This window comes from Diadema antillarum, unplaced genomic scaffold (genome assembly GCF_040938485.1).
Source record: "Diadema antillarum isolate AM-2024a unplaced genomic scaffold, OU_Dant_1.0 seq00000717_RagTag, whole genome shotgun sequence".
NCBI classification, from domain to species: domain Eukaryota; kingdom Metazoa; phylum Echinodermata; class Echinoidea; order Diadematoida; family Diadematidae; genus Diadema; species Diadema antillarum.
The window spans coordinates 610,964-638,786 of NW_027271621.1; the positions used below are offsets into that span (position 1 = coordinate 610,964).

The window sequence follows — 27,823 nt, forward strand, 5'->3', positions numbered from 1 at the left end:
ATGCAACTGATTGACAAATTGCCCTACATGGGCGTAAATAAGCACTGAATCGATCAGTGTTTGAGTAATAGCCCTCACAAAAGAATCATGGGCGTAATTTGAAGAAAAGTTTTCTGTCCATGTTTTTGCAGTTATTTGGGGGAAGTGAATGTCTGAATACACGTTATTTTAGATGAAAACTTGCAGTGAATGTATGTTAATTATGTTGTGAATAATATGTAATTCACGTGAGTTTGTGTTTGAGTTTGAAATTCCCTTTTTCCCATAATTATCGGATTGAACAAAAAAAAAAAAAAAATCACGAAGAGATCGCATCCCGATAATAGAGAGATCCGGATAAAGGTAGGTCGGATAAGAGAAGTTGGACTGTATAGCATACAAAGAGAAGCAATGTTACAGTCACATGAAAGCATTGTCATTTTTTGGTGACACTATGCATCTCTGTTTTGTAATACATAAACATTTGTCAATATCTCCTCTAGCTGTTACCAATTGATGTCTTTCCTATTATATTGTCACTGATTTCTTAAGCTGAGACTCCATAACCTCAGACTCTAAGAGTGCATTTGAGTGCTTAAAAAGCGAACCTAAGCAAACCGTACTGAAGTGTGCCAGATTTAGAGTGTTCTAGCGCTCCGTGGAGAAAGCATACCTCCGTGAGTTATTTTTAGTGGGGTCACAGATTTTGTAGCAACAGGGTCATTCACCTGGTGTGCTTAAAGCTACTGGCAATAGATGTCCCGAACAAAGAGAATGAAGTATTTGCATTATGATGTATGTGTGTGTATGTGCATTCTTCACATGCAAACTTTTGGTATGCTTTTGGAGCACATCAGGAGATGGTCCACTTTTGGCCCTATTCGGCTGGGTACGGCACACGTTAGAAGCGTTCGAGCGTTCCTCTGGCGCAGGAACGGTATGGTTCGAGTCACCTTAGGAGAGCACTCAAACACTAAGACGTTTAAAATGCAGCAAAGTATACATGGGGACTGTCACCGCTTCCTCCCTCTTTTCTTCTTGTTTTTTGATTTCAGCAAACATCTGGGGCAGAACCACTCATCTTCAGTCGGCTCACTCTCCAGTCCAATACATTTCCTGTGTGTAGATATGAAAGATGAATCAGCTTCAAGTGGCTTGATACACTCAAAACATAATTAGAACTACACAAATAAAATTCTCATCTTGAAAAATAAGGTGAAATTGATATCAAAGCCCAGAAAACTAATACTTCATACACCATTTATTTCGCCAGGTTTTTATTTTCACGGTGCCATTCAGGAATTTCTAAACGCACATAAATATCAACTGTGATCCTAACATGAATGTGATGCGCATGCGTACATTTCTCTGTTCATAACTGTACTCCAAGATGGCAAATTTAACCTTTTGCGAAATTGTTGGGAAGTCCTGATTTGCAAAAACATTAGACTTTGCAAAATATGTGGCGTATACAGTAAATAAATTACCCAATGGCTGGGATGCACGACTACTCATCTAAATCTAGACTGAAAGAAAAAAGTATCTAATGATGCATTGTATTTGATGAAGCAAACTATGAGGACTATGTTTGTGACCCGCTACAACAAAATGATCCTAAAGTCGGGCGAGGTCGATTATTTGAAAATTGCATGATATAATCCCCTAATCTTTCTGCTTTAAATTGATACATAACACATTTTATAAAAATAATCGGCTGCGGAGATATCGATGTTTGAAAGAGAGCATGTCGAGACGTCTGGAATATCACTGTTTTGAGAAAAGTGCCCTAAAAGTCTTCCTTTCGACGCAATTGCGATCAAGGGACACGCAAGTCAGTTTTCACCTCTGGACAATAGAAGGTAAGCCCTAGCAACCCCCGTAGAGTTCATTCAAGCACATCAGCGTCGGCGGTCTCCTCACTAACCAATCAGTGACCAGGATGTGAGAAGCGGCTGAGCATAGCGCACCCCGCGAAGTGTGCGAGCTTCACGCTTCGGTTAGCAGCAAGCAGCAAACTGACCAATGAGATCACTCTGGTCGTTGTTAGGGGCGGAACCTATCTGTGGCGCTCTATCCAAATTTTCGAACCAGTTTCTGCTTCGTTGAAATGCCCAAAAACATGGCTCAGAAAAACGCTGTTTTTTATCTTTCCTTTGATCATTTTGCTTCAAAATTTCGACAGATGATAGAAGACATGTTAGACTCCAATAATATATCAAAATCAGAAAATCGTAAGTTTTGACCAATTTTAATGCCTGACCTCAAACTCGATTTTCACGGCTTTGACCATGCGCGACTTTAGGACCTTTTTGTTGTAGCGGGTCACATATTCCCTGAAGTAGATCATGGACACTTTAAATAGCACATAAATGCAAAATGGAAGGAGAAATAAAAAATAACAAGACAAGGAGGAACAAGAAGAACATGTGACATCACAAAGTGTTGTAGTCTTGTCATCCAGCAATGGCTGCACCATAACTTCAAAAAAACAAGAGACCCGCGGGTCTAGCGCTCACCTGAGTATCGCAAGTTCACCTTTCACGCAGTCACTAATCTAAATTATTCACAGCTCTACCAAAATTTGACGAGGCATTCTCAAGTGGAAGATGAAAATGTACAATAAGGGCCCAATTTTTTCAAGATTCCTTAATTTGGGGGAATTGGGGCCCCCTGGGGCCCTCTGGGTGGGGCATGGTGCCCAGTTTGATAAATTGAGATCCTGACCACCTAGGGATGCTACCTGCCAAGTTTGACAAAAATCCATCATGAGGTTTTCAGGAAGAAGATGAAAATGTACAATTCAGGCCCCCATTTGGACCCTTCCAACCACCCCCCTCCCCCTACCCCCAAGAGGGGCACCCCTGGATCTCCTATGAACAAACTTGAAACTACAGTCATTAATGTACTCACTCATAGTATTATCTCAGCTCTATAACTTCTGATTCTAGAGAAGATTTTTAAAGATTCCTTCATTTGGGGGGTTTGGGCCCCCTGGGGGCCCCCTGGGCGGGGCATGGTGCCCATTTTAACAAATTGAGATCCTAACCCCCTAGGAATGCTACCTGCCAAGTTTGGTGAAAATGGGTCATGGGGTTCTCAAGAAGAAGATAAAAATGTACAATTTAGGCCCCATTAGGACCCCTCCTCACCCCCCCCCCCCCCCCCCCCCCCCCCCCCCCCCCCGGGTCCCAAGGGGGGCACCCCTGATTCTGCCATGAACAAACTTGAAACTACAGTCATCAATGTGCTAACTCATAGTATTAACCTAGCTCTATCACTTCTGGTTCTAGAGAAGAAGCTTTTTGCGGATTCCTTAATTTGGGGGGGGGGGGGGGGGGGGGGGTTTGGGCCCCCTGGGGGCCCCCTGGGTGGGTCATGGTGCCCATTTTAATAAATGGAGTTCCTAACCCCCTAGGGATGCTACCTGCCAAGTTTGGTGAAAATGGGTCATGGAGTTCTCAAGAAGAAGATGAAAATGTACAATTTAGGCCCCATTAGAACCCTTCCCCACCCCCCTCCCCTGGGTCCCAAGGGGGGCACCCCTGATTCTGCCATGAACAAACTTGAAACTACAGTCATCAATGTACTAACTCATAGTATTAACTTCGCTCTATCACTTCTGGTTCTAGAGAAGAAGATTTTTACAGATTCCTTAATTTTGGGGGGTTTGGGCCCCCCTGGGGGCCCCCTGGGTGGGGCATGGTGCCCATTTTAACAAATTGAGTTCCTAACCCCCTAGGGATGCTACCTGCCAAGTTTGATGAAAATCGGTCATGGGGTTTTCAAGAAGAAGATGAAAATGTAAAAAGTTTACGCACGACGCACGACGGACGACGCACGACGGACGACGGACGACGGACGACGGACGACGGACGACGGACGACGCGACGCACGACGCACGACGCACGACGGACGCCGGACGAAGGGCGATCGCAATAGCTCACTTGAGCCTTTGGCTCAGGTGAGCTAAAAAATCATCACTTTTCAATGGAAAACAAAAGACCAAAAGAAAATATATAGAGAATTCCACAAAATTTCAATTTCTATGAAAAGTGTATGTTCCCTCAACTTGTTCCTGACATATGTTAAGGGTAATATTCACCTCCCCCCCCATGTCTGAAAGAGGTACGAGTATTGCAAAAGTCAAGCGCTCTTTCATTATGCTTGAAAAGTAACATTTTGAGGAATTCCCTTTGTATTTTCTGTATATTGTTTTCCAAACCTGACATCACAAAAGTGTTGCTGTCTTCTCATCCAGCGATGGCTGCATCAAAACTTTATAATTCATCACTTTTCAACAGATTGTCTGATTTTCCTCAAACTTTGCTTACGTGTTTTTACTGATATTGGTATATTCATTCAATCCAAATGTATATTTGGGTTTCATTCCCCTTGAAGGCAAACGAGCTGCTATGTGGGAGAGATAGTGTTCCCCAGCCCTTCTCAGAGAGGTTACTCACCAGTGATACCAGTCATCACACATATCACAGCCCACCATGGCCAAGATTCCGTCGTCAGGGTTACGGCAGGCCGGACAGTACCAGATCTGCTCACCGTGTTCATTCTAGAACAAAATCAGAGCCAAAGCGAGCATTTTAGAAATGCTATGGCACTTGGCAATAAGAACAAAAAAAAAAACAAACAAAAAAACAAAACAAAACAAAACAAAACTGTCCAGCACCTATTCTGAATACTAAATCATCCAACAAGTATACAAGATGACAACATAAAGTATCATGACACTTTCTGCTAACAACCGGTCTGCTTAAAAACAAAACATGCAGAATCAGGTACAGAGCCAACCTAATGCAAATAATATCTATACATGCCATTAAGTAGGGCTCGACACTAACGGTGGCCTGGTGGCCCGGGGCCACCAAAAATGAAAGTCGGGCCACCAAATTTCAAAAAAGGGCAAATTTGGTGGCCCGCGTCGGGCCACCAAATTTTTTTGAAAAGTATGTCAATAAATTCGTAACTTTTTGCGCCGGAAATTAGCAGTTAAATTTGTTTAAAGGATGGATGAAAAGGACTGAATGAGTGCCCGAGAGTGAGTGTTGCAAGTTTGTTGAAGTTTATTTAGGAGTAGATATGTCCAACTTGTCTAATTCTTACAATCATAAAACTTAAATATTTGACTCATTAAAAAGGACTTTAATTCTTTTATTGTTTCCTTTTTTGGGACACCAAATTTTTCTCTCGGGCCACCAAAAATTTGAAATTTAGGATTTTGGTGGCCCCATCGGGCCACCAAACAAAAAAGTTAGTGTCGAGCCATGCATTAAGTGACACTCATGTCTACCTTTTGACAGGAAAACTCTGAAATTTCAAAGTGCTACCTTCTTTAACATGTTTGGTGATTTTGCAACAATCACAAAAGAGTATTGTATAAGCTGTTATTTTTTTCGCGTACAGATGTTTTTGCGAATGAAGAGGTTATGGACATTTTCACAAGATGTTGTTTTCGCATATTGACACTGCAGCTATTTTTAGTCCACTATACCCTAGTACATGGTGACATTTTCGTGTATAGTGTGTTACATTTGCGGTCCACCAGTGATTTGCAAAATTCGCGAAAATAACAGCATATACAGTAGAAGTAGGCTCTGAAGTGGATTTTGATAAGCAGCACTTCATTACATATGTTTCACTGATACTCACAATCACAGTCCCAGCAGTCTCCATGATAAGTGTACAAGGTCCTTCCGGCTGGGCCTTAGAAGCCTTGGCTGAAAGCGCTGCCTTCTCTTTTTCCTTCTCCTTCTCTCGCTCTTTCTCCTTCTCCCTTTCTCTTTCCCTCTCCCTCTCTCTCTCTCTTTCCTTCTCTCTCTCCTTCTCCTTTTCCTTCTCCTTCTCCTTCTGCTTACTTGCCCTGCTCCCCTTGCTGGCGGAAGGAGGCAGAGCCTTGAGGGCAGCCTTCGTCGGAGGTGGAGTAGGAACACTTGTCTGTATTGACAGAATGCAATGGGGCAAAACTACCGGTTATGATGGACCTCTGCAATATGTGAATATGGTTGTCTGAACACTGCTCCAGAGATAGTGAAGTTCATATGCATCATCTGATACACATAATCTACCACTTGAGTCATTTCTTTGAATCCTGTCTTGTTGCTATCGCAGTTGGCCGCAGCTCTGTTTGCCAATACATGTATACACAAATTGGCAACTTTAACTGATTTGTAAAACCAACTGCCTACCAACTTAGCTTTTGACCTATCATATTTAAGTGAACATTACCAAATTAGTCATTGTGACAATGTAACAATTTATTTTACACTAGCATTTTGTATTAACAGAAAGAGCATATAAATGTTCACGTGAGAAAAGCAGTTTAGTCTTGGGAAAGCCACCACAAGTATCTGCATGGAAAAAAGAAATTAGTACACTCCAGTTGAAAAACGAACTTTGGCCACAAACTGAAAATTTCAACTTCTGTGGCTACAACATTGCATTGATACTGTAAATTCAAACATAGTACCAATAATTGAATAGTTGACATTTCCAAACAAAAATTGGAGACAGCTTCTCAGGCAGGTGACACAACATATTCTTACCTTTTGCTTTGATTTTTGAGGAGCTGGAGAGCTGGTTTTTGGGGTAGCAGCCGACTTGGATGAAGACTTTGATCCAGTGGTGCTGGGTTTGGAGGTAGCAGGCGATGAGGGAGGAGGCTTGGAAGGTGCAAACACTCCGGGCGGCGGCTCCTTCTTGGCGTGCGTTGACTCCTTCTTGCCTTTGGGAGTGGTAGGAGGTGGGGATGGGGCATCAAAGTCATACGGTGATATCTCCACCTTCGACATGGGCTCTTCCTTTGCTTTGCTTGGCTTCTCTTTCTCTCTAGCTTTCTCCTTCCCCTTTTCCTTTGGTTTCTCCTTCTCTTTGTCACTCTCCTTCTCCCGATCTGAATCCTTTTCTTTCTTCTTGGATGCCTTCGGCTTAGCCTCTGCCTTGGGTTTGGGCTCGCTCTTGCGGGAATCGGACTTGGACTTGGGCTCGGCCTTTGCCTTGCCCTCTCCCTTTGCCCCCTTGGCAACAGTCTTTTGAGACGCGGGAGACTTGGATGACTTGGAGGAGTCCTTGCTCTTCTTGGTTGGCACAGCAATGGAGATTTTGGGAACAGTGGGTGGTGGTGGTGAGGCAGGGGGCACCTTTATGACACTATTAGCATAGGAAAAGGGTATATAAACAAAAACAAACTTTGAATATCTCTTTGCAAATGTTGCTCTGGCTAGAGCTCCATTCATAGCGCTATTTGTCAAACTTGGCCAGCATTTACTGTCCTCAAATGCTGTTGTTGGTTTACATTAATAGTTTCATGAGTTCAATAAAGGAGATGATGATAACACACAATTCATGCTAACTCTGATCTTCATATTGTATAGATGATGACTGGCAGGGGAGGGAACATACCGAATGTTCTACCCGAAGGGTTTGAAATGCCATTGAGGGAGGTGAAGTCTCGGGACTTATAGCCTCCCGAAATAGCATTTCAAACCCTGAGGGTGGAACGTTTGGTACATGTTCCTGACAACAAAAGTCATCATCTGTTATATCACATGGGTTAGTCAAATCTGCTTTTTCACATTGTGTGGAATAGGCAAATTCATCCTATCGATTGCGAGAAAAATATGATCGTTCAATCGTTTGTCATTTGTTACGTGAAAATGTTTTCCCATGGGAGAACATAACAAAAATGTTCCGCCCATGGGCAAACATAACCAATGTGCCTCCATCACGTGACTGTGTTCAGCTAATCACTAACCGGTATTTGACTAACCCATTTAATATTATACAATGTACTGTAAAGGAAGATATTTTCGCTGCATGGAATGTCTGTGAATTGTCAATTGCATTCAATGTACATAGTGTAGACAAGAACTTTCATGAACATTTTAATTTTGCGAATCTTGACCCTTGCAAAATTCGCTGAATTAAAATGTATGCAAATATTCCTTGTTTTACAGGATCTGGGAAACTATTATGCTTGCAAGGCATGCAAAGTAGAACCCATCTTTGCTAGACCTTCATCAAACATATGTATGACTCTACGGTTTCTTAACATATGAACCCATAATTGCAACCATAAAAGAAAGAAAAGAAAGCTGCAAATATACACAGTGTCCAGAAACTAAGTGCTGCTATAGACCCTCAGTCTCTTAAAACCATTTTCCTCATTTTTGTAATCTGACACATTTCTTTTCCACTTGTGTTTAGTAGGTTACAATAAAGTTCATCGAATATGTATGATGTGTGGGGCACACTTCATCTATATCATTGTCCATAATTTCCTTTCATTTCTGTAGATATTGGGCTGCGTTTATCAACTCCTTTTCTCGGCAGAAACAGGTTATCCAAACAGCTTTCAAGGAATTTTTACGAGTTGATAAACGCAAAGCTGTTTTGAAAGCCCTTTAGGAAAGCCTTTTACGAAAGGGTGCGTTTATCAACTCTCCTTTCTCGGCAGAAACAGGTTATCCAAACAGCTTTCAAGGAATTTTCACGAGTTGATAAACGCAAAGCTGTTTTGAAAGCCCTTTAGGAGATCCTTTTCGAAAGCCCCGAATTTGTGACGATCCAAACAGGTTTCCTAAACAGGTTATCAGAAACCTGTTTGTAAAAGCCTTTCGAAGTTGATAAACGCAAAGCTGTTTTGAAAGCCCTTTAGGTCGCCCTACTGCGGTTACGCAACCATGCGTTTCCGGTTTCTAAAAAGACGCGCGCCACGTAAAGTGCACACGAGTACGTGGACACAGGTGTATACATACAGCTGTGTGTAATGCACGCATATGCTTGGAACAAGGAGGTGTTTCTCTCACCAACAAGGTTTGAGAAATAGAGTAACAACAGTCTCATTCCCTTTGATCCCATGTCTCATGCCGCCACTCAGAAATATTTGAAATATGTGCTAAACTGGAGCTGCCTCACAGATAGGAAGACAATTGATTCATGTGGCATTGTATCATGACTCGTCACTCTCAAAGGATAATGATGGTAATTGCTTTTCGCCGTCCCTTCTTAGAAAACAAGCGGCACATTAATAGCACAGGCAGTCGGAGCTTTGGAAAGGGCTCTCGAAAGGGCTATGGAAAGGGCTTTCGAAAGGGCTATCGAAAGGGCTATCGAAAGCCGTTTAAACAGGGGAAAGTTGATAAATGCAGCCGACGAAAACAAGCGGCACATTAATAGTACAGGGAGTGGACAGGGCTTTCGAACGGGCTATGGAAAGGGCTTTCGAAAGGGCTATGGAAAGGGCTATCGAAAGGGCTATCGAAAGGGCTATCGAAAGCCGTTTAAACAGGGGAAAGTTGATAAACGCAGCCTTGGTCTGTAAGCTATACTGTCTAAAACTTTCAGCAAACTTCTTTTTTTTTCTCTCTCTATCCAAGTGCCTCTGGACCCAACTGTGTTCAATCATTGTACGACAGAGTGTGACAGCTTGAGCAAAACTAAGCTTTCAACAGATTGCTTCTTCTACTAAAAATTTAAACAAACAAAATAGAACAGTACCATTTCCTCACATAAAATTCAAGAACCACATGAGTTTCCTATTAGCTTGACAGCCATTTGTACTCTTTTTCTCTGAATGTCTGTCCTTCTTGTATGAAGGCAAGTGCCCTGACATTTAACACATCTTGATACTCACATTTGTGGAGAATCTCCCCCTGCCGGTGTAGACCCCAACTTGAATGTGATCTTTGGGACTACCGGTGTTGAAACAGTCTTTTCCACGCTCTGCACATAGATCAAACAAAATGTAGAAGCAGTGCAAAAGAAGCCTGTGTAACAACATGGACTATGCTTTTAAATTTTAATTTTGATGGGAGGGAGAATGTTAACTGTAATGTAAGTAACACAGCATCGCAATCATATTCCAATTGTACCAAGAGTCCCTACAACTTAGAATTGTGACGCAATGCCGACGCGTATTGTGGCATATATGAAATAGAAAGCAATTTCTGCTAACACGTTAACAAACAAAATTATTCCAGTAATCTTTGTATCATAGCATACTCCAATATGTTGGTTCTTACAGGTTAGCATATCAACTGTGGGTACAAATCACAAGAATGTGCAGAGCAAAATACAGAGAAGTTTTGGATTTGACCAATGAATTGTAAACATCACTCAATAAAGATGAGGATGGAATTGATATATGTATATGTCTATTCCATGGCATTTAAATCAATACCTTCTCTGATTTGCAGAGTTTTTATCTGATTTTTTGACTCTTGCTTTCATTTTGTTGCCTCTTCTTGGTACACCAGGGCTTGCAGCCTGCTCAGCCCCCCCCCCCCACCACTCTTGCTGTTGCTATTTCACTCTTTTCCTTTCTTTGTTCTGTGTCCCTAGCCCTCCCCCTGACTGTTCTTGTGTGTAGTCCTTATATGTGATTGCTGTCCCTGCCTGTTTGTCATTTTGCCTCTGACGAAGATTCTGCTGGGATCAAAAGCTCAGGCCCCCTTTCACTCCATTATTTTTTTCAGCATACTAAATTTTCTTTAACTTTATTCAAATCATTACAATTATTTCATTTATCATAATAACTATTGTCTTGGTTACTTTGTAGTGTATATGTTCACAGTTTCACACACTCAAATTACCAAACCAAACGAAAAGTGTTCTCTTCCATAAGCCATGAAATCTTCTTAAATAACACAAGAGTCACACAACAATGAATGAAGATGCTTACTGTAAAACCAGAAAATTTTGCAAGCACGGTACTTTCTTGAATTTCTACACAATGCATCGAATGCCAGCTGTGATTCACAAAAGTTTCATGCCGCAAAAGTTTCTGGTTTTACAGTATCCTGTAAATATCCTGATCAATAATTTGGCTAATTGTCTTTACATTCCACCATGACCACCTGATAATTCAAATTGAAATTCTTACAACATTGGACAAACAATTATCCATTTTGGCCATTGATAATGACAACTGAAATTCAATTGTGGTAACCTAAAGTATCCTGTACACCATAATATACATTGACAGTGGTTACATTTTGCAAATTTGGCATGTTTACTGACAATACCAAAATGAACAATGGGCAGAAATATTGCTTCCCAAAACACAATACAATGTCAATCGTCCCCAGGGATTTGCTTCTCAAGAAGGATACGTATTCATTTTCATTAAACTGCTATGGTTCCTTCTTACATTAACCTTTCATGAATTCATGACACAAGTCCTCATTCATAAAATATTATGCTTGTGAAATACATAGCTCGTGAAGGAATATTTTCACTACTTACCTTTTTCTCTGAGCTTTCGCTCTTCCCCTCCTTTTTCACCGTGCTTTTCTTCTTGTCTTTACCACTGTGTTTTTTCTCCTTGTCAGAAGACTCCACCTCACTCGAGCTGGTCTTGATCTTCTTGATCTTCAGCTTTGCCTTATCCTTGCTCACCACCTTCTTCGGCTTCTCTGGCTTCTTCCCCTTCTCCTTCTCCGGCTTCTTCCCCTCTGGGGCCGGCCTGGCGATCTTGAACTGGAGCTTGGAGCCCGAGCTCTTGATGAGGCTCAGCTTGCCGATGGGTTTCCGCTTCTCCGGACTCGAGTCGTCCTCTGGCTTTGTGGCGCTGGGGCCCACTCCCTGCTTGGTGGCTTTGGACTTGTTCTTGTAGTCAATGCTCTTCTTCTTCAGCTTCTTCACCTTCAGTTGCTTCTGTATGTCCTTCTCGCTAATCTTCTTGTATTTTTTCTTGATCACCTTCAGCTCCCCTTCGCTCGAACCCTTCTGGCTCGTTTTTATGACCAGCTTGGGTGTCTTCCTGACGCCGCTTTCAGAGTCTTTCCTCTTCACAATTTTTGGAGTTGAATGCTTCTTGTCCATGGATCCCACTGTGTCGTAATAGCTTGGGATATCTTCTTTGCTCTTTTTGGTCTTCAATTTTTGCTTTATCTTTGCTTTGTCTTTACTGATTGATTTGCGTTTTTCTTTGTCAGTCTTCTTCACCTTAGCAGGCTTTTCTCTGGATGGTGATGGCTGATTGTGTTCTTCCCGGGACCTTGATAGCACTGCATCGATGGAAGCATTGATGCTCTCAGAAGTGGCGGTTTGCAGCTTGGACGGCTCGTCCTGTATGAGGAATGCAGAGGGTTCCTTGTAGGGTCCTGTCGGTGTGGGCGATGACTGCGGATCCTTGGAGGGCTTGCTGTCAAACTCGTCTTCTTCAAAGTCGTAGATGGACTTCTCCTGTTTGGCAGCTGACTCCTGCTGCTTCTCTGCCTGCTTCTTGCTCAAGGAACTCGACAAAGCCTTGGGGCTCTTTGGAGGCGGAGGGAAGGAGAACTCTCCCGGTTTGTCTCCAGCTGATGGTGTGCCAGCAGATTTGGGCCTGATCACAGGGTACTTTGAAGGTCCTGTTGGAGAAAACATCATGTGTTTGGGGGACTTTGTCTGTGCTTTTTGTTTGGGTGTCACTGGCACTTTGGATTTGGGGGATTTGTTGTCTGGAGCCGGTGTCCGAAGGCCACCCTTGGGGGACTTTGGTTGCAGTCTGTCTACAATAGTCTCTTCAGACTTGATAAGGAGTTTTTCCGTGATGGCCTTTGAGGCCTTGCTGGCTGAAATGTCTGAGCCAGGTAAGGTCAGCTTCTGAAGGCGTTGAGGCGGAGTGGTTGCAATGGGTAGCTTGCCTTCCCTTTTGGGGGTCAGCTCCCCTCTGAAGTTGATGGAGACTGCTGTCAGTTCCTGCGGGGTGCCATCACCATCCAGGCGGAGTCTCTTCATGGCCTGGTCGCTGAACAGTGGGCCGGATGCATCCCTCTTCTCCCCTCTGGGTGAGTTGTGGCTGGCTCCTGTTGAGGAAGAAAGCTTGGACTCGGGGCTGTCTGTGTCCATGGCTGCACCTGAGGTTGACAGAATACTATCTCGGTGGTGACCAATTGGCTCCCCAAAGTCTGTCATAGAAGTGAACACAATGGCTTATTATGAGGGAGATGAACATGAACATTCTTAGTACTTCCCATAATTCCACCAAAACATTACACCTCAAGAGTCCAGATCTGCACAAATCATATATAAGAAATGATGATTCAACAAGCAGCTGACCATCTATTTCAGAAACTTTGTTGGAATACAGTATTTCTGTGAATGTGAGATAGAAAGCCTAAGTATGAAGATGTATGAAGCTGCTAAATGAAGACGAGACTTGGAAAGCAAATTTGCCATCTGAAGAATAAACACATAAATATTTCTCTCCCTTTCAATTCCTTCTAGGATATACATTCAAGATTAACAAGAGAGTACAAAAGATTACTAGTTAAAATGCCCTGCCTAGATATTAAACTGGAGAATAGATTTCAAAGAGGCTAAAAAAAAAAACAAAACAAAACAAAAACAACTATGGTCATGTTGAAGAGCTTGCCCTGACTACTCTATGTTATGAATGGAATTCATTCTGATATCTTACAATATCTTAATGCATTAATGCCTTAAAACATCAATTATTGCCAGAATATGTTCTTTATAGCAAAATCAGTGAGTCCTCAACTGGTCTAGTGAACTGCCAGATTAGAAAGAGGTAGCATTATTTTTCCTCTCGATGATCTGTATTCGGATTCTACAACAAACATCGTGGGAATTCAAGGCCCCAGTGTATTTTGCTATGATGGCTTGTACATATTGAAGGGAAGTAAATGGAATCCAAGTTGGCCTGACTTACCATCGGACCCAATGATTGGTGGCAAGTAGGAAGGTATGTACTGCAACCTCTCCCGGTCATCCCTGCTCCCAGGTTTCGGATGCTGAAGGTCATTGCCCTTAGGAAGAGGGAACTTGGGGACGTCATGCTTGAACGGGATGGGGTCCACATCCCTGACGTAGTTCTCCAGCTCATAGAGGCTGACATTCATCTGTCTGAAGGCCAGACCAAGGTCGTCCATGTTGGGCTCAGTCCTGCCATCTGTGCAAATCAAAATATTTTTAGGAGGAAAGGAATAAGAATGTTTACATGTAACTGGTATGTTACCTACATCCCACTGAATCCCCCTTTTTTTGTTATATGCCTGTACTATTTGCTTGTTTATACTTCTCCATCACTTATTTTTGTCAAGTTCCCCTCAATCTTCTCACACTGCTTGGCCTACTTGCTTGAATAACTTTGATCCAGGCTTTTGGAGGTTCTTGCTTTCTTGTTCAATCATCTTAGTGGTTCTCAAAAGCATGGTCCGAGAATGATAATATGCAACATGTACCTATAGTATTAGAACACAATTGCAAAAGTTTCACGATACATGACCAGTCATAGCTGTTTTTCTATTTATTTGTTGTTGTTTTTTGGCTAGAAAAGAACAATCTGAAGTAGACGTAAAATATGCTAATAGTATGGATCTGAGCACAGATTAACTTGGTTCAAATGTACAATTTACGCGTGTATGATGATTATCATACACGAACTTTTTATTTTTGCAAAATATACAAACAGAATGAAAACACAAATCACATATGGCCAAAATATGTTGAAGCAAACACAAATCATCTCATGATTTGAAAAACAAACAAAGCAAAAAATAACAACAACAGAACAAAAACAAACATCATTCAGTGGAAAGCTTACATTGCTCAGCATACTGGTGAGAGACTGTGGCAAGTTGCTGGATGTAGCGCTGCAGGATGTCAGTCAGGAGCTCACAAGGGGTGGACTGAATGGCGTGCCAGCCGAGCTCCTGGCAAATCTGAGCCATGGAGATACGTAGCAGGCTGCTGCAGAATCCGTCCATGATGAGTGTACTCTTAGTCAACGACTTCTCTCTATGTACATTTTCCTCAGCAAACTTGTAATATTCAGTTAAATTCAAACTCAGCGAGCTTCCACAAATTTACCCGATTTGTGGATCCATACAGCTACATCATGAATGGTCTTAGTGAAAGAGTTCTTGATTGCATAATCTCCATTAGCCCATGTTTTTGTGTGTAACATGACAACACAGGACAAAACGATTCCATGTAATATGCTGAGCAAAGAAAATGACCTATTCTTTATGGCATTCCATCCATTCATGAACTCTTGGCAATAGTCTTGATTCGAGCTCTTCTTTCTTCCTGATTATCATGCAGCAGAATGTCAAGGCATATGATGAAAACGGCAGCAGTGTGCAGAAGTCAAATATGTTATCCTGAAAGAACAAATATACAATATCATTGACTTATCAAATAATATATGCATACAAATGGTGTGAACAATGTACATCTTGACTGGTGGGTATTGATTCTTGTAATTAGTGTTTCTTGCATCATTTTTTTTTTTTTAAATTGCAAGTGATTAACAAAGTGTTTCAGTAGTAGCCATGAAAAAAAAAATCATGGGCATACATACTGAGGTGTGACTCTAATCAACAACCTCCTGATTGCTAGACAGTTATCATATCAACTTGACTACTGGGGTTCCACGCGGCAGGTATTGCATACATTGGTATTTCCATTCAAATTGATCAATATTTCTTGAGCCAAGTTATTGTTTGTTGAAACTGAATGGCAAACTGCACTTCATCAATGGAAGTACACACTTTATTATTCAATGTTTTAGTAGTAACTATCCTGATAAAAATCCAGGGTATGCACTGCTCAGGTTGGATATAAAAATATAAAAATATAAAATATAGTTAGATATGATTATGATGGTAAATATTTGGGGAATATTGTTTCATCGACAATCTAGATCAATATTTGAGTAATTGCAACTGATTTTACTTCAATAATTATGCAAAATACCCATAAACATGGTTCTCCATACACTAAACGAATGCAGGACAAAGTGTCCCATACATTACTGTCCCATACGTAACACATCATGTCTGTCTTTAATCAGAACCTGTGATAAAAGCTTTTTGCATCATGACATGAAACTTACAAGTATGTATTTGTGCCTCTGAATATCTTGAGTTTTGTGACTTTTACCACACTGAGTTACAAAATGTGAAATTATAACATACTTTCAGAGAGTTTTCAGGTTGAAATTTTTTTTTCTCGAAAAAACACATTTTTTCTGGTCCCATACGTAATGGCACATATTTTCTCTTCTAAATATGATTGTCAAAGTAATTTTCTCCATTGTTTACATAATTTTATCTTCTCCTAGAAATCAATCACCATGATGAAGTTCAATATCATAATCAAAGGCCATTCACTGTAAGAGTGGAAATTTTCGCGGTGCTGAAATTTTCACGCATTTTGAGCAACCAGAAACTAGCGTGAATATTATTGCTTGCTATATGTTTCAGTAGTTGGTGTCTTGTTTCTTCTTACCTGGCCGAGCGCAAAAAATTAGTCACGCAAAAAATTAGTCACGCGAAAATATCCACTTTGTACACTATTTTTCAAGCCATAAAAGCCTCTGAAATGTCCAATACGTGACGTGCATGTTATCTTGGAGTTGGTGTTTATTGATAAAAAAACTGGATAGCGCGATCTGACCCTTGTCAGATACTTGTAGATATGCATGCATTTTTTTCTCCTGTATCTGTACTGTAACTTGTCATTTTCAATGCGTTTCCATCTGCTACAGTAGGCTTCCTGTAGAGTCTGTTGCTGCAAGAGATGGAACGAATGGAATGGCTATAGCCTATAATGTACCAACAAATCAAACGTAAACACATATTAAAAAGTGCGATTATCTGATGTTCCATGTACGTCTCATAACATGCGTCACCCATTTGTTCTTTGTGCTTTTTGTCCCTTGTTGGGCATGCGGTTCATTTTGTTCTCATGCATATCGCATTTGTCTTGCTGTTGTTGGACTGCCCCAGCCCAGGTGCAGGTGCTTTTTTCGTTCATTTTGTTCAGCCCCATTGAGTTATTAACATTAATTAACTAGAACAAGTTAGACCTTTCATGTTCCTCTGAAACTTAAACTTTAAATTTACACTTTTTGTCCACTGCTGGAATGACGATTCGAACAACAGATGAGCAAATTATTGTCTGTTTCTGTGTTTTTTTTTCTATGAATATAGAAAACCTATCCAGCAAAGTGTGACAGGGGCATATAGGCATAAGTTGAACACCTTGATCATGATCATGCTGATCATTAATTTTTACACTTTTGAAATGACGGACACTCGTCATAGCCGCTGGCGCTGGCCGCTCACTGATTAGTACAGTAGGCCCTTTAGTACAGTCTGCCTACCCTGCTGAACTGCCTGCCCTGCCTGCTGAACGTGGAGTGGAAGCTGGATGGAGCGAACGCCCAGCGCGCAGGGAGGGAAAGCGAGGAGCACTTCGGCCTCGCATAGTGCTACCATGGATGTAAGCGCCAAACAGAACACAACACTAACAGTTGCACTCCACACCACACAGTCAAATTACTTGATATGGAAAAGGTCATGGGCTACAGCTTGAACAGCTTTCATATTAAGAAAGACACAGTAAACATTTTTCAAATAGGTCGACACTTACATCGTGGCCATCTAGGTCTAGTTTGCGATGTTTTGTTGGCACTTCGGGCCGCCGATCCAAGCTTAAGCAGTTGGCAGAATAGACGTAGACTGCAATCAAGCTTACGTGGCATCGTAGAGGGCAGCAGAGCACAACACGATCAACATGGCTGGTGCCAGTGACAGCATGGACAGTTCTGCTGTTTTTCACAAGAGTATTCAGTCTACTTTTGATGGATGGACAGGACTTCAGGTTTGATATCGTAATTGTTGACGAGTTTGTATTGAAAGAAGAATTTATTCTCATGCTTGATAGGGCGTCAAATATGAGTGTGATGAGAGATGATGTCTCCTCCGTGTCGGCAACTGTTCGTTTAGTCCCACTAATTGCATTTTTAGGTGCCTAATGCCTTAATGACAAGTAGTAAGTGTGGACTGTTACTAGAGTGTAAAAATTACTGTTAGTGTTACTAGACTAGTTAGTGTTATTGTTCTACATCGTCATTGCAGATGTAGTGGCCTAGACTATTTATGAGGCGCAGAGGGACATATTGGATATGTAAAGGGAATAACACACATTATTTTTGTAGTTGTACATATGAAAGTTGATGAAGAACAACAAAGAGAAAGAATGATCAGAAATATAAGAATTCTACTACTACCTAGGCCTAGGGCTAATAGTAAATCCCTAGAGTTAAAGCCCCAATTTTCGGACACTTAAGATTAAGGCAGTGTAATTTATACAACCACACGCATGTGTCTTTACCATCCACCATCCAGCCACACGAGTGTGGTTGTTCGCAAAGGCCAAAGCGATAAAAGTAACCTCATTTTCATACCTTCTATTGTTTTCTTACAAATATTTTTTTTGTTGTTGCTCCGTTCTTATCGTGTTTGCTTGATATGGTGGGTTTAGAATTGATAGCAAAGTTACAACTGCCGCTAAATCAGGGGACTTCGGATTGACATCGTCGCTAGACTGCTGGTGGTAGGCCCTACATCTAACCCCGGGACGCTCCGTATACAGTTACACACTGTGGGAGCGTCCTGAGTCAATAGAGTGCTATATCGGTAAGCTTGAAAAACATACACAGTCTGTCACAGATTTTCGCACCTCCGTAAGTTTCGAATATCACGAGGAAAAAACGTACTTTTATAGTATACATAAGATTCTTATCTAATTAATACCCTTCGTTCACCTTGTTCTTGTTCACACTGGTCCAATGATCTTGAAAAAACGTTTTTTTCACGGCCATATACGGGTCCGTAGTCCTAGCTCCCCATCCCATTCACCATTTTCGAAATCAGTATGCAGTACACTGCGCACGTAAATATTCATGTGCTGGCGGAGTCGCAATGCGTTTAGCCTTCTGACAAGGCCTGCGCGCGCGCACCCACCCAGAAAGCAACGCAATATACAGCGAGAGGGTTTGCCAACAGTATGATAAGGCCTTGCCACAAAGCTACACGACTTGACGGCCAGCGCATGCGCACAAATCTCAAATCCATTGACTGTATAAGATGTTGTTCTCCCGAGTTCCTCTCGACCGAGTCGCATTTAACTCATCAAACCGAGCAGAAAGGGACTATTGCCAGAACCAAAAGTTGAACGCAGTCAGTCTTCAACATTACATCTTCACCTGTAAGTCTTCATATTGCACAATTTTTGCGATTTCATATCGATTTTTAGGCGCTATACTTCGCCTGTCATGATCATGTCTGCTACAATGCGCAGCCCCAACACTGCGTGTTGGGGCTGGTCGCAGTTAGCCCTACATCATGACTTTGGGTGCAAGCGATTGCTCAGCGCAGCGCAGCGCAGCACAGCAGTAGCCTAGCCAGCACAGTTGTGCCGCCGCCAGTGCCAGCAGGGACCCGCGTGCCGGCTGTGCCGGCTGCCTGTGTACGCTAGGTGTGCGATTTGCGACTACGAGTTACTGTACCCGTACGAAAGCGAAGTCTCAATAACGACGCGATGCATGATCAATCGTAAATCAAGGTGCAAAATCAATTGTAACTTTGCTATTGATTTTAAATTCATCTTTAATATCAAATAAAGAAAATGAGAATAAAGTTTAAAATGAAAAAGTAAGTTTGTCTAGATGGTGAAATAATATTAAATGAAATTAATCTAGGAGGTAGGTTCATCGCTTTGCGGTGGTACATCATATCGCGCGTTGATGTGGCCATACACAGCTTGTTCCCCGCTACGCAATATACTGCAGTATAGCTTCTCCGTGTGGATATGTACATTGTACATTACACACGAGTGTGGCTGTATCCAGTGACTCGGGCCATGGCTACAACCACACTCGTGTGGCTGGATGGTAAAGACACACGCGTGTGGTTGTATACACTGCCTAAAATTAAACGTTTAAGCCTTAATTTTGCCATATTTGTTCAACTCAAATAATAATCTACAAAATTAAATCTATATAGTATAATAATGTATGTTAAATATATAAACCTACTTCTTTCAATATTGATTTTGTTAAATAAATCATAAAATTTTACAGAATTTCAAAATATTATCACCTTGTCAATTCCCCAAAATTCGGACAGCCTCTCCAAATTCGTACACGCGCGCAATGTCAATACGCATACAAGGCCGCTGAAAAATCCGCATGTGCCATACCTTGTTGGCGCAAGGATACATCGGGGATGTTGCGGCGCCCGTTCGTGTCCGAATTTTGGGGACTCTGCACTTGCATTCAGCCCCTGTACATCTATTCACCGTATCGGCACCTACAGAGATTTTGTTTTTCTGTGTGTTTTTGAGGATACCATCACACTCTGAGCTTGCGATAAGTGAAAAATCTCGCAACAGAACGGCGTAATTTTTCGATTTTTAGCGCTTTTTCGGTGACCCCGATTCATTACACAGGACCTAATTCGTGTGCGCTTTGGAAAATCTGCGGCGATTCTGCGTTTTTGACGGCAAAATTTGGGATTTTAGATGGATATTTGGAGGTGACTCAGGCACTTTCCTGTATTGAACGAGTGTGCCAGTATATAAAACGATGCGATATGCGTGTGTTGTGACAGTACAATTTGCTGGCTTATGATATGTGGTAAGTGTTCGGATTTGGGGGCTGGCAGAAAATTGGGGTTCTTACTTTAGACGTGGATTTACTCAAGAAAATCTAAGCAATTCAACAAATATTCAACCAGGAGAAGATGTGGACATATTTTACTAAGGTAAAGCAAGTTACCCAATGGTCGACATTCTAAATTGCGGAAGCAAAATAGCGTGCATGATCCGAACGCTTGCACTGCAATCATCGTTTGAACGCTTGTACTATTGTTCGGCACCGGGTGTCCATGGTTCGACATTCACGATGTACCACGCCGTGCGCTCGCCCTGCCTATGTGAATGTATAAGCGTGCGTGCCACGCATGGGCGAAACTGTATATACAGTACATCGCACTATGAGAGCGCGGTACTCAATGTACTCCACGCTGTGCGAGAGATTCAACGCACACAAAACATGTTGCGATCGAACCATGGTGATACCGCAAATTCTGGCACGGATGGCATGCAAAAATATAAATATTGCGTAAACGCTCAAGTTATCTCAGAAACGGCTGCCATCATGGCTGTAGGTGTACACGCTGTACAGATTCAATGCAGATAAACGGACTAGTAACTTCGAAACTTGGAATGAAATGAGTGTATATGTGTTGCTATGCAACTTTACTTGCCCGTTACTTACCCGTTGAACTGCTTATGCGAGTTGACCCGGGAGGGTCGCGACAATGATTTCGGGGGTCCGGCGACGAGGCCCACTGTTGTGCTCTTCGGAACACGTGTGGAGGTAGTTGCATAGTTTGGATTTCGCGCATGATATGTGCCATTAAATTTTATATTCATATATTCATGAATTTCAGTGAATTTTTATTTGTAAGAGTGGTCTATTCATGGAACCCTGTCGAATCAAGGGCAACTTGCTTTGTACAATCTAATGCTTTTTCATAATTTTAAATGTTTCAATGGTTTCTGCTGAGTGGCTCCTCAGTGGAAGACACATAGACACCTCTACTCAGCATACTCATGAAATAGGCCCCACCACTGTGTATCTGTACTAATACCACAGTGACTTTCCTGTTGTGTTTTAAGTTCAAAGTTTACTTGTGAATTCAGCCCACTGCACTGTGCCACAGTGTGGAGCGTTCGACGGTACATATGCACAGCAGTGGGGCTTTCTTCCGCAGAACATTATAATACTCATGAATGGGACCCCACCAAATGGTGTTTATGTGTGATTGACACAGTGGTGGGCCGTGGGGCTAATTTCCACAAAATAGCATCTTCTGGCCTTCCCTCTTTCCCTTTTTTCCTGTGTTCTTCAGCCTTTTATTCTCGGAAGAACTTACTAATGTCCCTTGACTAGTTTAAGGCCAATTTAACCATAAATACAACCCTAACCTAACCTAATCTTGCTTGCTAATGCACGGGTGCACACGCACTGCAGTGCGGTTGATGTCATGATTTTGCTCTCTAGGGCAAGAGTCTTGGTCGATAGTCTAGATCTCCTCCAGGTCTAGTCTAGATTTTTTTTTTTTAAACAGGAAAAACAGTAGAGTGGTGGACAGAATGTCACTTTGTCTTTGTTTGACATTGTACGACTTTATTATATTTGGTCTTGAATTAACAATTATGGCATTGACATAGTTTGTCTGTTGTATCAATCACTGAGGCACCTTATAGACCCTATAGAATAAGAAGAGTCTGTAAAAATTGTCAAATGATATCGACAGTAGACATGGCACATACAGACATGAAATGGTTATTCAAATGCCTATAAATAATGTAGACTGCGTGATGTGTTGTCTGCCTAACTTGTTGAGTGACTTATTGCTTAATGTAGAGTAATTCTTGCTGTTTATGATGGCACCACAATGAGACAAGATGTAATGTCACTGCAAACTATCCCATCAGAAAAACTTGTATGAGAGCTAAAGTAATTTAATTAATTGGGACTACCCATTGCGGTTAGAAAGTAGAAAAATTCTTGGCAATATGATCAGCAATACAAGAATAGAATCTCACTTCTATTTTTATAATGCTCATTTTTGTTCCTTTTTTAGATTGCAGTGCGGCAAGGATTTGGTGGACCACACAGTCAAGAAAAGGCAAGATGGATGGTTGATGCAGTGTACAATTGGTTCCAAGAGAATGGTAAATGGCATATATTACATTTGTAATCATGTGAATGAAAAGTTTGAAATTAGCTCTAAATTGATGAAAGTTATTGCTCATTACTCTTGATTACAATTTTTGGTATAGAGTGGATATACATTCTCAGAGTTTGTAGTACATATGCATTCTAAAATATGACATATTTCATCATGTCATGCAAACATACAATGCCATTTATAGTGAATTACTATCATTACACATTTAATTTTTTTTTTTTTTTTTGTTAGGATAGATTTAGTGGCAGTTCTGTTTGAAAGGAAGGAACACTAAAAAGTGTCTGCCCTTGGAAATTACAAACCAGTATTGATAATGGGCATGCTGGAATTATGAAAGCTGGCTTCATCATGTCTACAAAATAATCAAGTGATCACTCCACAAACGTAGGATCAAACAAAGTCCATTGTCTGCAGTGTGTGGAGAGATGATGTAATTAGCTTCATAGCAGACTTATTGCTTCATAGGCATCATGTGTGAGATTTTGCCAAGTTTGCTTTGTAAATACTGTTTATGTTGCTTTCTCTTTATCAGAGGGAATAGAGCCATTTGAACTGGAGGACTTTTTAGCTGATATCTTGGATCATGAATTTGACACGATAGCAGAAGATGACAGCTTAGCAGCGGTGAGAAATGATATGAAACTATTGCTTTCAGCTTTTTCTTCACATTCAGTTCAGTTCAGTTTTTGAATTTGCTGATTTTTTTTTTAAATCTTTAGTACGAAATGAATCGCATATATTTTCAAATTTCATGTTATCATATCACGAGGCAGAGACTGGTAGAAATGACCTGCAGGTATGATAAAAGTTACAGAATTAAAGAATAGGGCTGGTTTATTTGTACCTGGCAAGGAATCACTTTTCTTTTTTAAGAAGACTCCAGAATGACCTCGTACAAGCGGAATTTTGCTCCTTAATACCTGACATGTAGATTTTACGTAATTTGTGACTTATTTTGTTTTCTTCATTTATATTTCAATATGGTTGTGAAGAGTAACATTGTCATGTCCTTGCTAACGCGGGCTCTCTCCATTTTCAATATGAATTTTTGTTTTCCATTTCTAGGTTTCAGAGAGCATATGCACCAATTTCCAGCTTTGTAAAACTGGCCGCGTCCAGTCTGTACTCGACAGCATTCAGAGCGCCCCCATGGCCAGGATAGGTGACTGTGTCGCAGATGCTGCCGAAAACATGGATGACGTATGTAAAATGAGTACCCGCTGAGAGACACATGCAGATTGAATTGTTGTCGGTCTCTTCCCTAGTAGACGTCTAGTCTGATGTGCAGCCCTGTGTCACATCAGCTAGATGAGCAAATGACTCCAGTTACATAGCTAACATAAGAACCCCCCCTCCCCCCCCCCCCCCCCCCCCCCGAGAAGCAACAGCAGAAAAGACAATCAAAAAGTCACCTGATATTGATATATTACATATGTTCAGTTTTGAAGTTTTGTGAGCGATGCTTTCTTGTAATATGTTTTGTCTGAAGAGGGAACAAGGTCGTACAGTGCACTCCCGTTATGACGAAAACGGTTATAACGAAATTCCGATTGCAACAAAGTAAAAATTCAGACCCTAACTTTATCTGCTCTATGTTTTTTGTTGTTTATCTGTTCGGTTATAACACAGCATCACTGTGTGTCAAAAGAATAACAGAAGGAATAGGGGATATATAAACATTTGGTCTCATTATGGCCCAATTTTTTTTTTTTGGTGCCCTGTAAAGACCACAATAGCATGGGGATGCCATGGAGTGGTATGGCTGGCCTGGGTGGGAAATATTTGAGAATCCCCATAATGAATTGTGTACAGCTTTATCACTGATCTCTATGTAAGTACACACACAGCTGAAGAATCTTGACTGGAATTCACTGTTAGCGATGAGCATACGCTTTGATGCACATATTCACTGATTCGTGCTGTCCATAGTTGTCGAATGTAACTCGATGGGACGCAAATGAAGATGGATTCAATGTGGCCACCTATGTCTTCCCATGCTACTGCATCTTGTACAGATAAAAAGTGTTTTAACCATTTGACCTTATTTGCCACCCCATCCTCGTTTTATGTTCTAGCAGGCGTATTAGTAGTCAGTACTTGGCTACATTGAAACATTAAAAGAAAGTGTTTATTTCATGTAATTGTAAAGCACTAGAACAAAATAACAAAAGCTGAGATTTAAAAAGCATAACAAAAATATTGTTCTAAGAATAGGGTATGACCTACCTGCTTGTCCATCCTGCTCATGGTCTTGTGACAGTAAAAAGAAAGTTTATAGCACTCTGTTCAGCCTTGACTTATGCAGATTTTCTTCATTTTGCTATGCAATTCATCAGATAACAAGAATCAAGTGAGAACTGACAGAGTGTGATGTCAGCAAAGTAGTTAGCTGGTATCAATTCAAAATGCCTCAAACTTGCAAGTCCACGTATGTAGGCCAAACAAAACTCACTGCCAGGCAGGGGAGATGTTATGAACACTACCTATGCGAAGAAGCCTTCGTCATTTTTGTTTTTTTGTGCATTGTATAACATTTAGTGAATGTGAAATTATTGTAATGGCTTCCGGCTGTTTTTCATGGCGAAAGGAGTGAAGGAACATTTAAATCTTGGAAATTATCTTTGTCTACTCAATAACACTCAGTGGTGGGTAGAGGATATTTTTGTACAGTGAACCTTGCTGGAGTCAACCTCGCATAAGTGGATTGATTGCCTAAGTCGAAGGCCTTTTCGAGTCCTCCTCTCTATATATTTATTATTTTTGATACCAATATGTCAAATTTTCTCTAAATCAAAGCCATTTCTTCAGTCCAGATAGATTCGACTTAAGTAAGGTTGACTGTAGCTTATTTCCTGTCGCCAATCTTCATTTGCTTCTCATTGTGAAGGATGATGCTGAGGAAGGCGGGGCAGTGCAGGATGCTAACGTCAGGGCCATGCTTGGCGGCATGGGGCTTGGGCAGTCACATGATAGACAGAATGGAGGGTCAAGTGAGGTCAACCATGATGCACCAGATGCATCATCATCATCTACAGGAGACAGCAGGGCCTCAACGTCAAGTGAGTACCGATGAAGATGCAAGAGTTGAACACACTCAGACGCACTCAAATTCAATTCAAATAAATACAAACAAAATTTCATTTCTTTGTCAATGATAATTTCCAAGTCCTTCATATATAATCAAAAAGGTTTCATTTCTATTTATTTTTCCTGATATGCCAATTCCTTTCTAACTGGAGGTACTAGAATAGAATGTTTATGTTTCAGAATACAGAAACAGTGCATTTTTTTCAGGTGATTCTTTGGTAGTGAAGGATAAGGTCAGAATCTTAGCAGAATATGTTGAAGTGTTACAGTCTTTATGCAGGAGGACATGCAGCCAGTGTCGATGGAAGGGTATTACATTGTGTAGTTAAAAAGTGTGTAAGACTAGGGTGCTTACTTGAATGAAATTCTACAGATATCACAACATTGTTTACCTATTGGACAAAATGGCTGTGATACATCAAACATTTGTGGAACAAACAAGGGTTTTAATCCCAGGAGTGCCTTTTTTCTTTCTTGTTCCATTATAGACTGTTGCACTGTATAGTTCACTGTATCATCAGAATCTTTTTCGTTGGGAACAGATCTTAACTCTGATTTTTCAATTTTCTCTTTACTTTGACAGGTAAGCAAAACCCCGATGAAGACGATGACGGATGGACAGTGGTTCAGAAAAATAAAAGAAAATGACGCTTTGGGACTATGAACAATACATCGCAAAAAAGTGTTAATGTACAGTCATCAAAATTTATGTCAGGTATGCCTCATGAAGAGGCTTTACTCTACCATAAACCTCTCCATATATATACAACTGTATATATATCTTTCCCCCTCACAACTTAAGCTGTGCATGAGTGTGACTAATATGTCTTCTAGTCTCTAGAGGGTTCCATGACATTTGCTCCTGTGACAATTGCTCCCATGAAATATCTATGCGCTAAGCCAAACATAAATTCTACCCACAAGTATGACCCTAACCCTAATCCTCACATCAAACTAAACCTAAAACCCTAGCACAACCCTAACCCTAAGTCCTTGGGGAAGATAAGACCGGAGTAGTTGTCGCAGGAGCAAATGTCATGTCACCCTTCTTGAGAGAGTAGCCCATGTTTTTCAGCCTTCCTCATTTCTTCCAAATTTTGTGTTTGGCATTAGGTATTGAAATCAATTGCATGTGCTTCAAGCAAAGACAAATAAGGGTCAGGGCAAATAGAATATACAACTACCTCTATGACACTATATCCAGTACATTATTGTCATTTGTTTAACCTCTTGTCAAGAATTAGAGCAAGCTTTTAATCCATTTGACTTGATCGAAGGGTAATGGTCATTGCTATGCCACACAGATCCTGTCTGCTGTATTTGCAAAGGTTGATGACATATAGGTACCACATGCACCACAGCCATTGTTGAGGCCTTGAAGGTGTGCAGGTGTTCCAGATCTTGTACTTTCAAGGGGAATAATTTTTTTGCATGTCTGTCATATTTTGAAATTGTAAGATTTTTATGTGAAATGATTACAGTTGACACATTGCATTTTATGTCTTCTTTTTTGTCTTCTTTTATTTTCATTACAGTAATACACCAGGAGGTGTATTAATGCTTGTATAGCAAATATAGATTTTGTGATATATTGTATAATCATTAGAGGGAGAAATGAAATCCAAATCAAATTGTATGTCCTGAGAATATATAAGTTCACTGTAGTACCACTAGAACTCGTGCTTTAGTCAAGCCCAGATCAAGCTGGGCTGCATTTACACCACCACAAATGCTTTCTTGGTGTTAGCCTTTAATCAAGGCTACTTTGGCCTATAATTATTCACTTTTTCTTTAATCATGGGCTGCCTGAGACTCCTTTGAATGTTGTATATGATTTTATAACACCTAGTATTAAAGTATTTTGCATAGCAATTTTAACGCCCTCATTTGGACAGGTGAGCCTGATTCAAACTGTGATGGAGCACCAACCACGACTCTGATTGGTCAGCCCAGAGTGGTGATTTTGTACAATGGGAGTTCCAGTGGAAGTACAATGGTCTGTGATAGTTATATTTATTCAAGACTGGCTTTATCACTCCTTGAAAGATTCCTAAGAAGGGATTGTCCAGGGTGCCTCATGCGACTGACATGATATGACATCATAATTTATGATAGTAACTACCATAGATAATGTTATCTGTGATAGTTACTATCACTAATGATGATGTTACACAATGCACTTGACTGAG

At 41.0% G+C, this 27,823-nt stretch overlaps 2 protein-coding genes across 2 annotated transcripts; one reads left to right on the plus strand and one right to left on the minus strand.

The window, feature by feature from the left end:
- Positions 1-449: 449 nt before the first annotated feature.
- Positions 450-17,435, minus strand: LOC139737962 (uncharacterized). The gene is made up of 9 exons (XM_071648631.1): positions 17,374-17,435; positions 14,540-15,098; positions 13,646-13,885; positions 11,233-12,881; positions 9,623-9,711; positions 6,534-7,137; positions 5,641-5,925; positions 4,440-4,543; positions 450-1,095 (listed from the first exon to the last, which is right to left on the minus strand). The coding sequence occupies exons 2-9, from the start codon at positions 14,700-14,702 to the stop codon at positions 993-995; spliced, it is 3,237 nt and encodes a 1,078-aa protein (XP_071504732.1). The 5' UTR covers positions 14,703-15,098; positions 17,374-17,435; the 3' UTR covers positions 450-992.
- Positions 17,436-17,517: 82 nt separating this feature from the next.
- Positions 17,518-26,282, plus strand: LOC139737970 (uncharacterized). Its single transcript, XM_071648637.1, has 7 exons — positions 17,518-17,604; positions 22,440-22,530; positions 23,080-23,171; positions 23,613-23,747; positions 25,435-25,610; positions 25,822-25,826; positions 26,218-26,282. Exons 1-7 carry the CDS (start codon positions 17,518-17,520, stop codon positions 26,280-26,282), a joined length of 651 nt encoding a protein of 216 aa, XP_071504738.1.
- Positions 26,283-27,823: the final 1,541 nt, after the last annotated feature.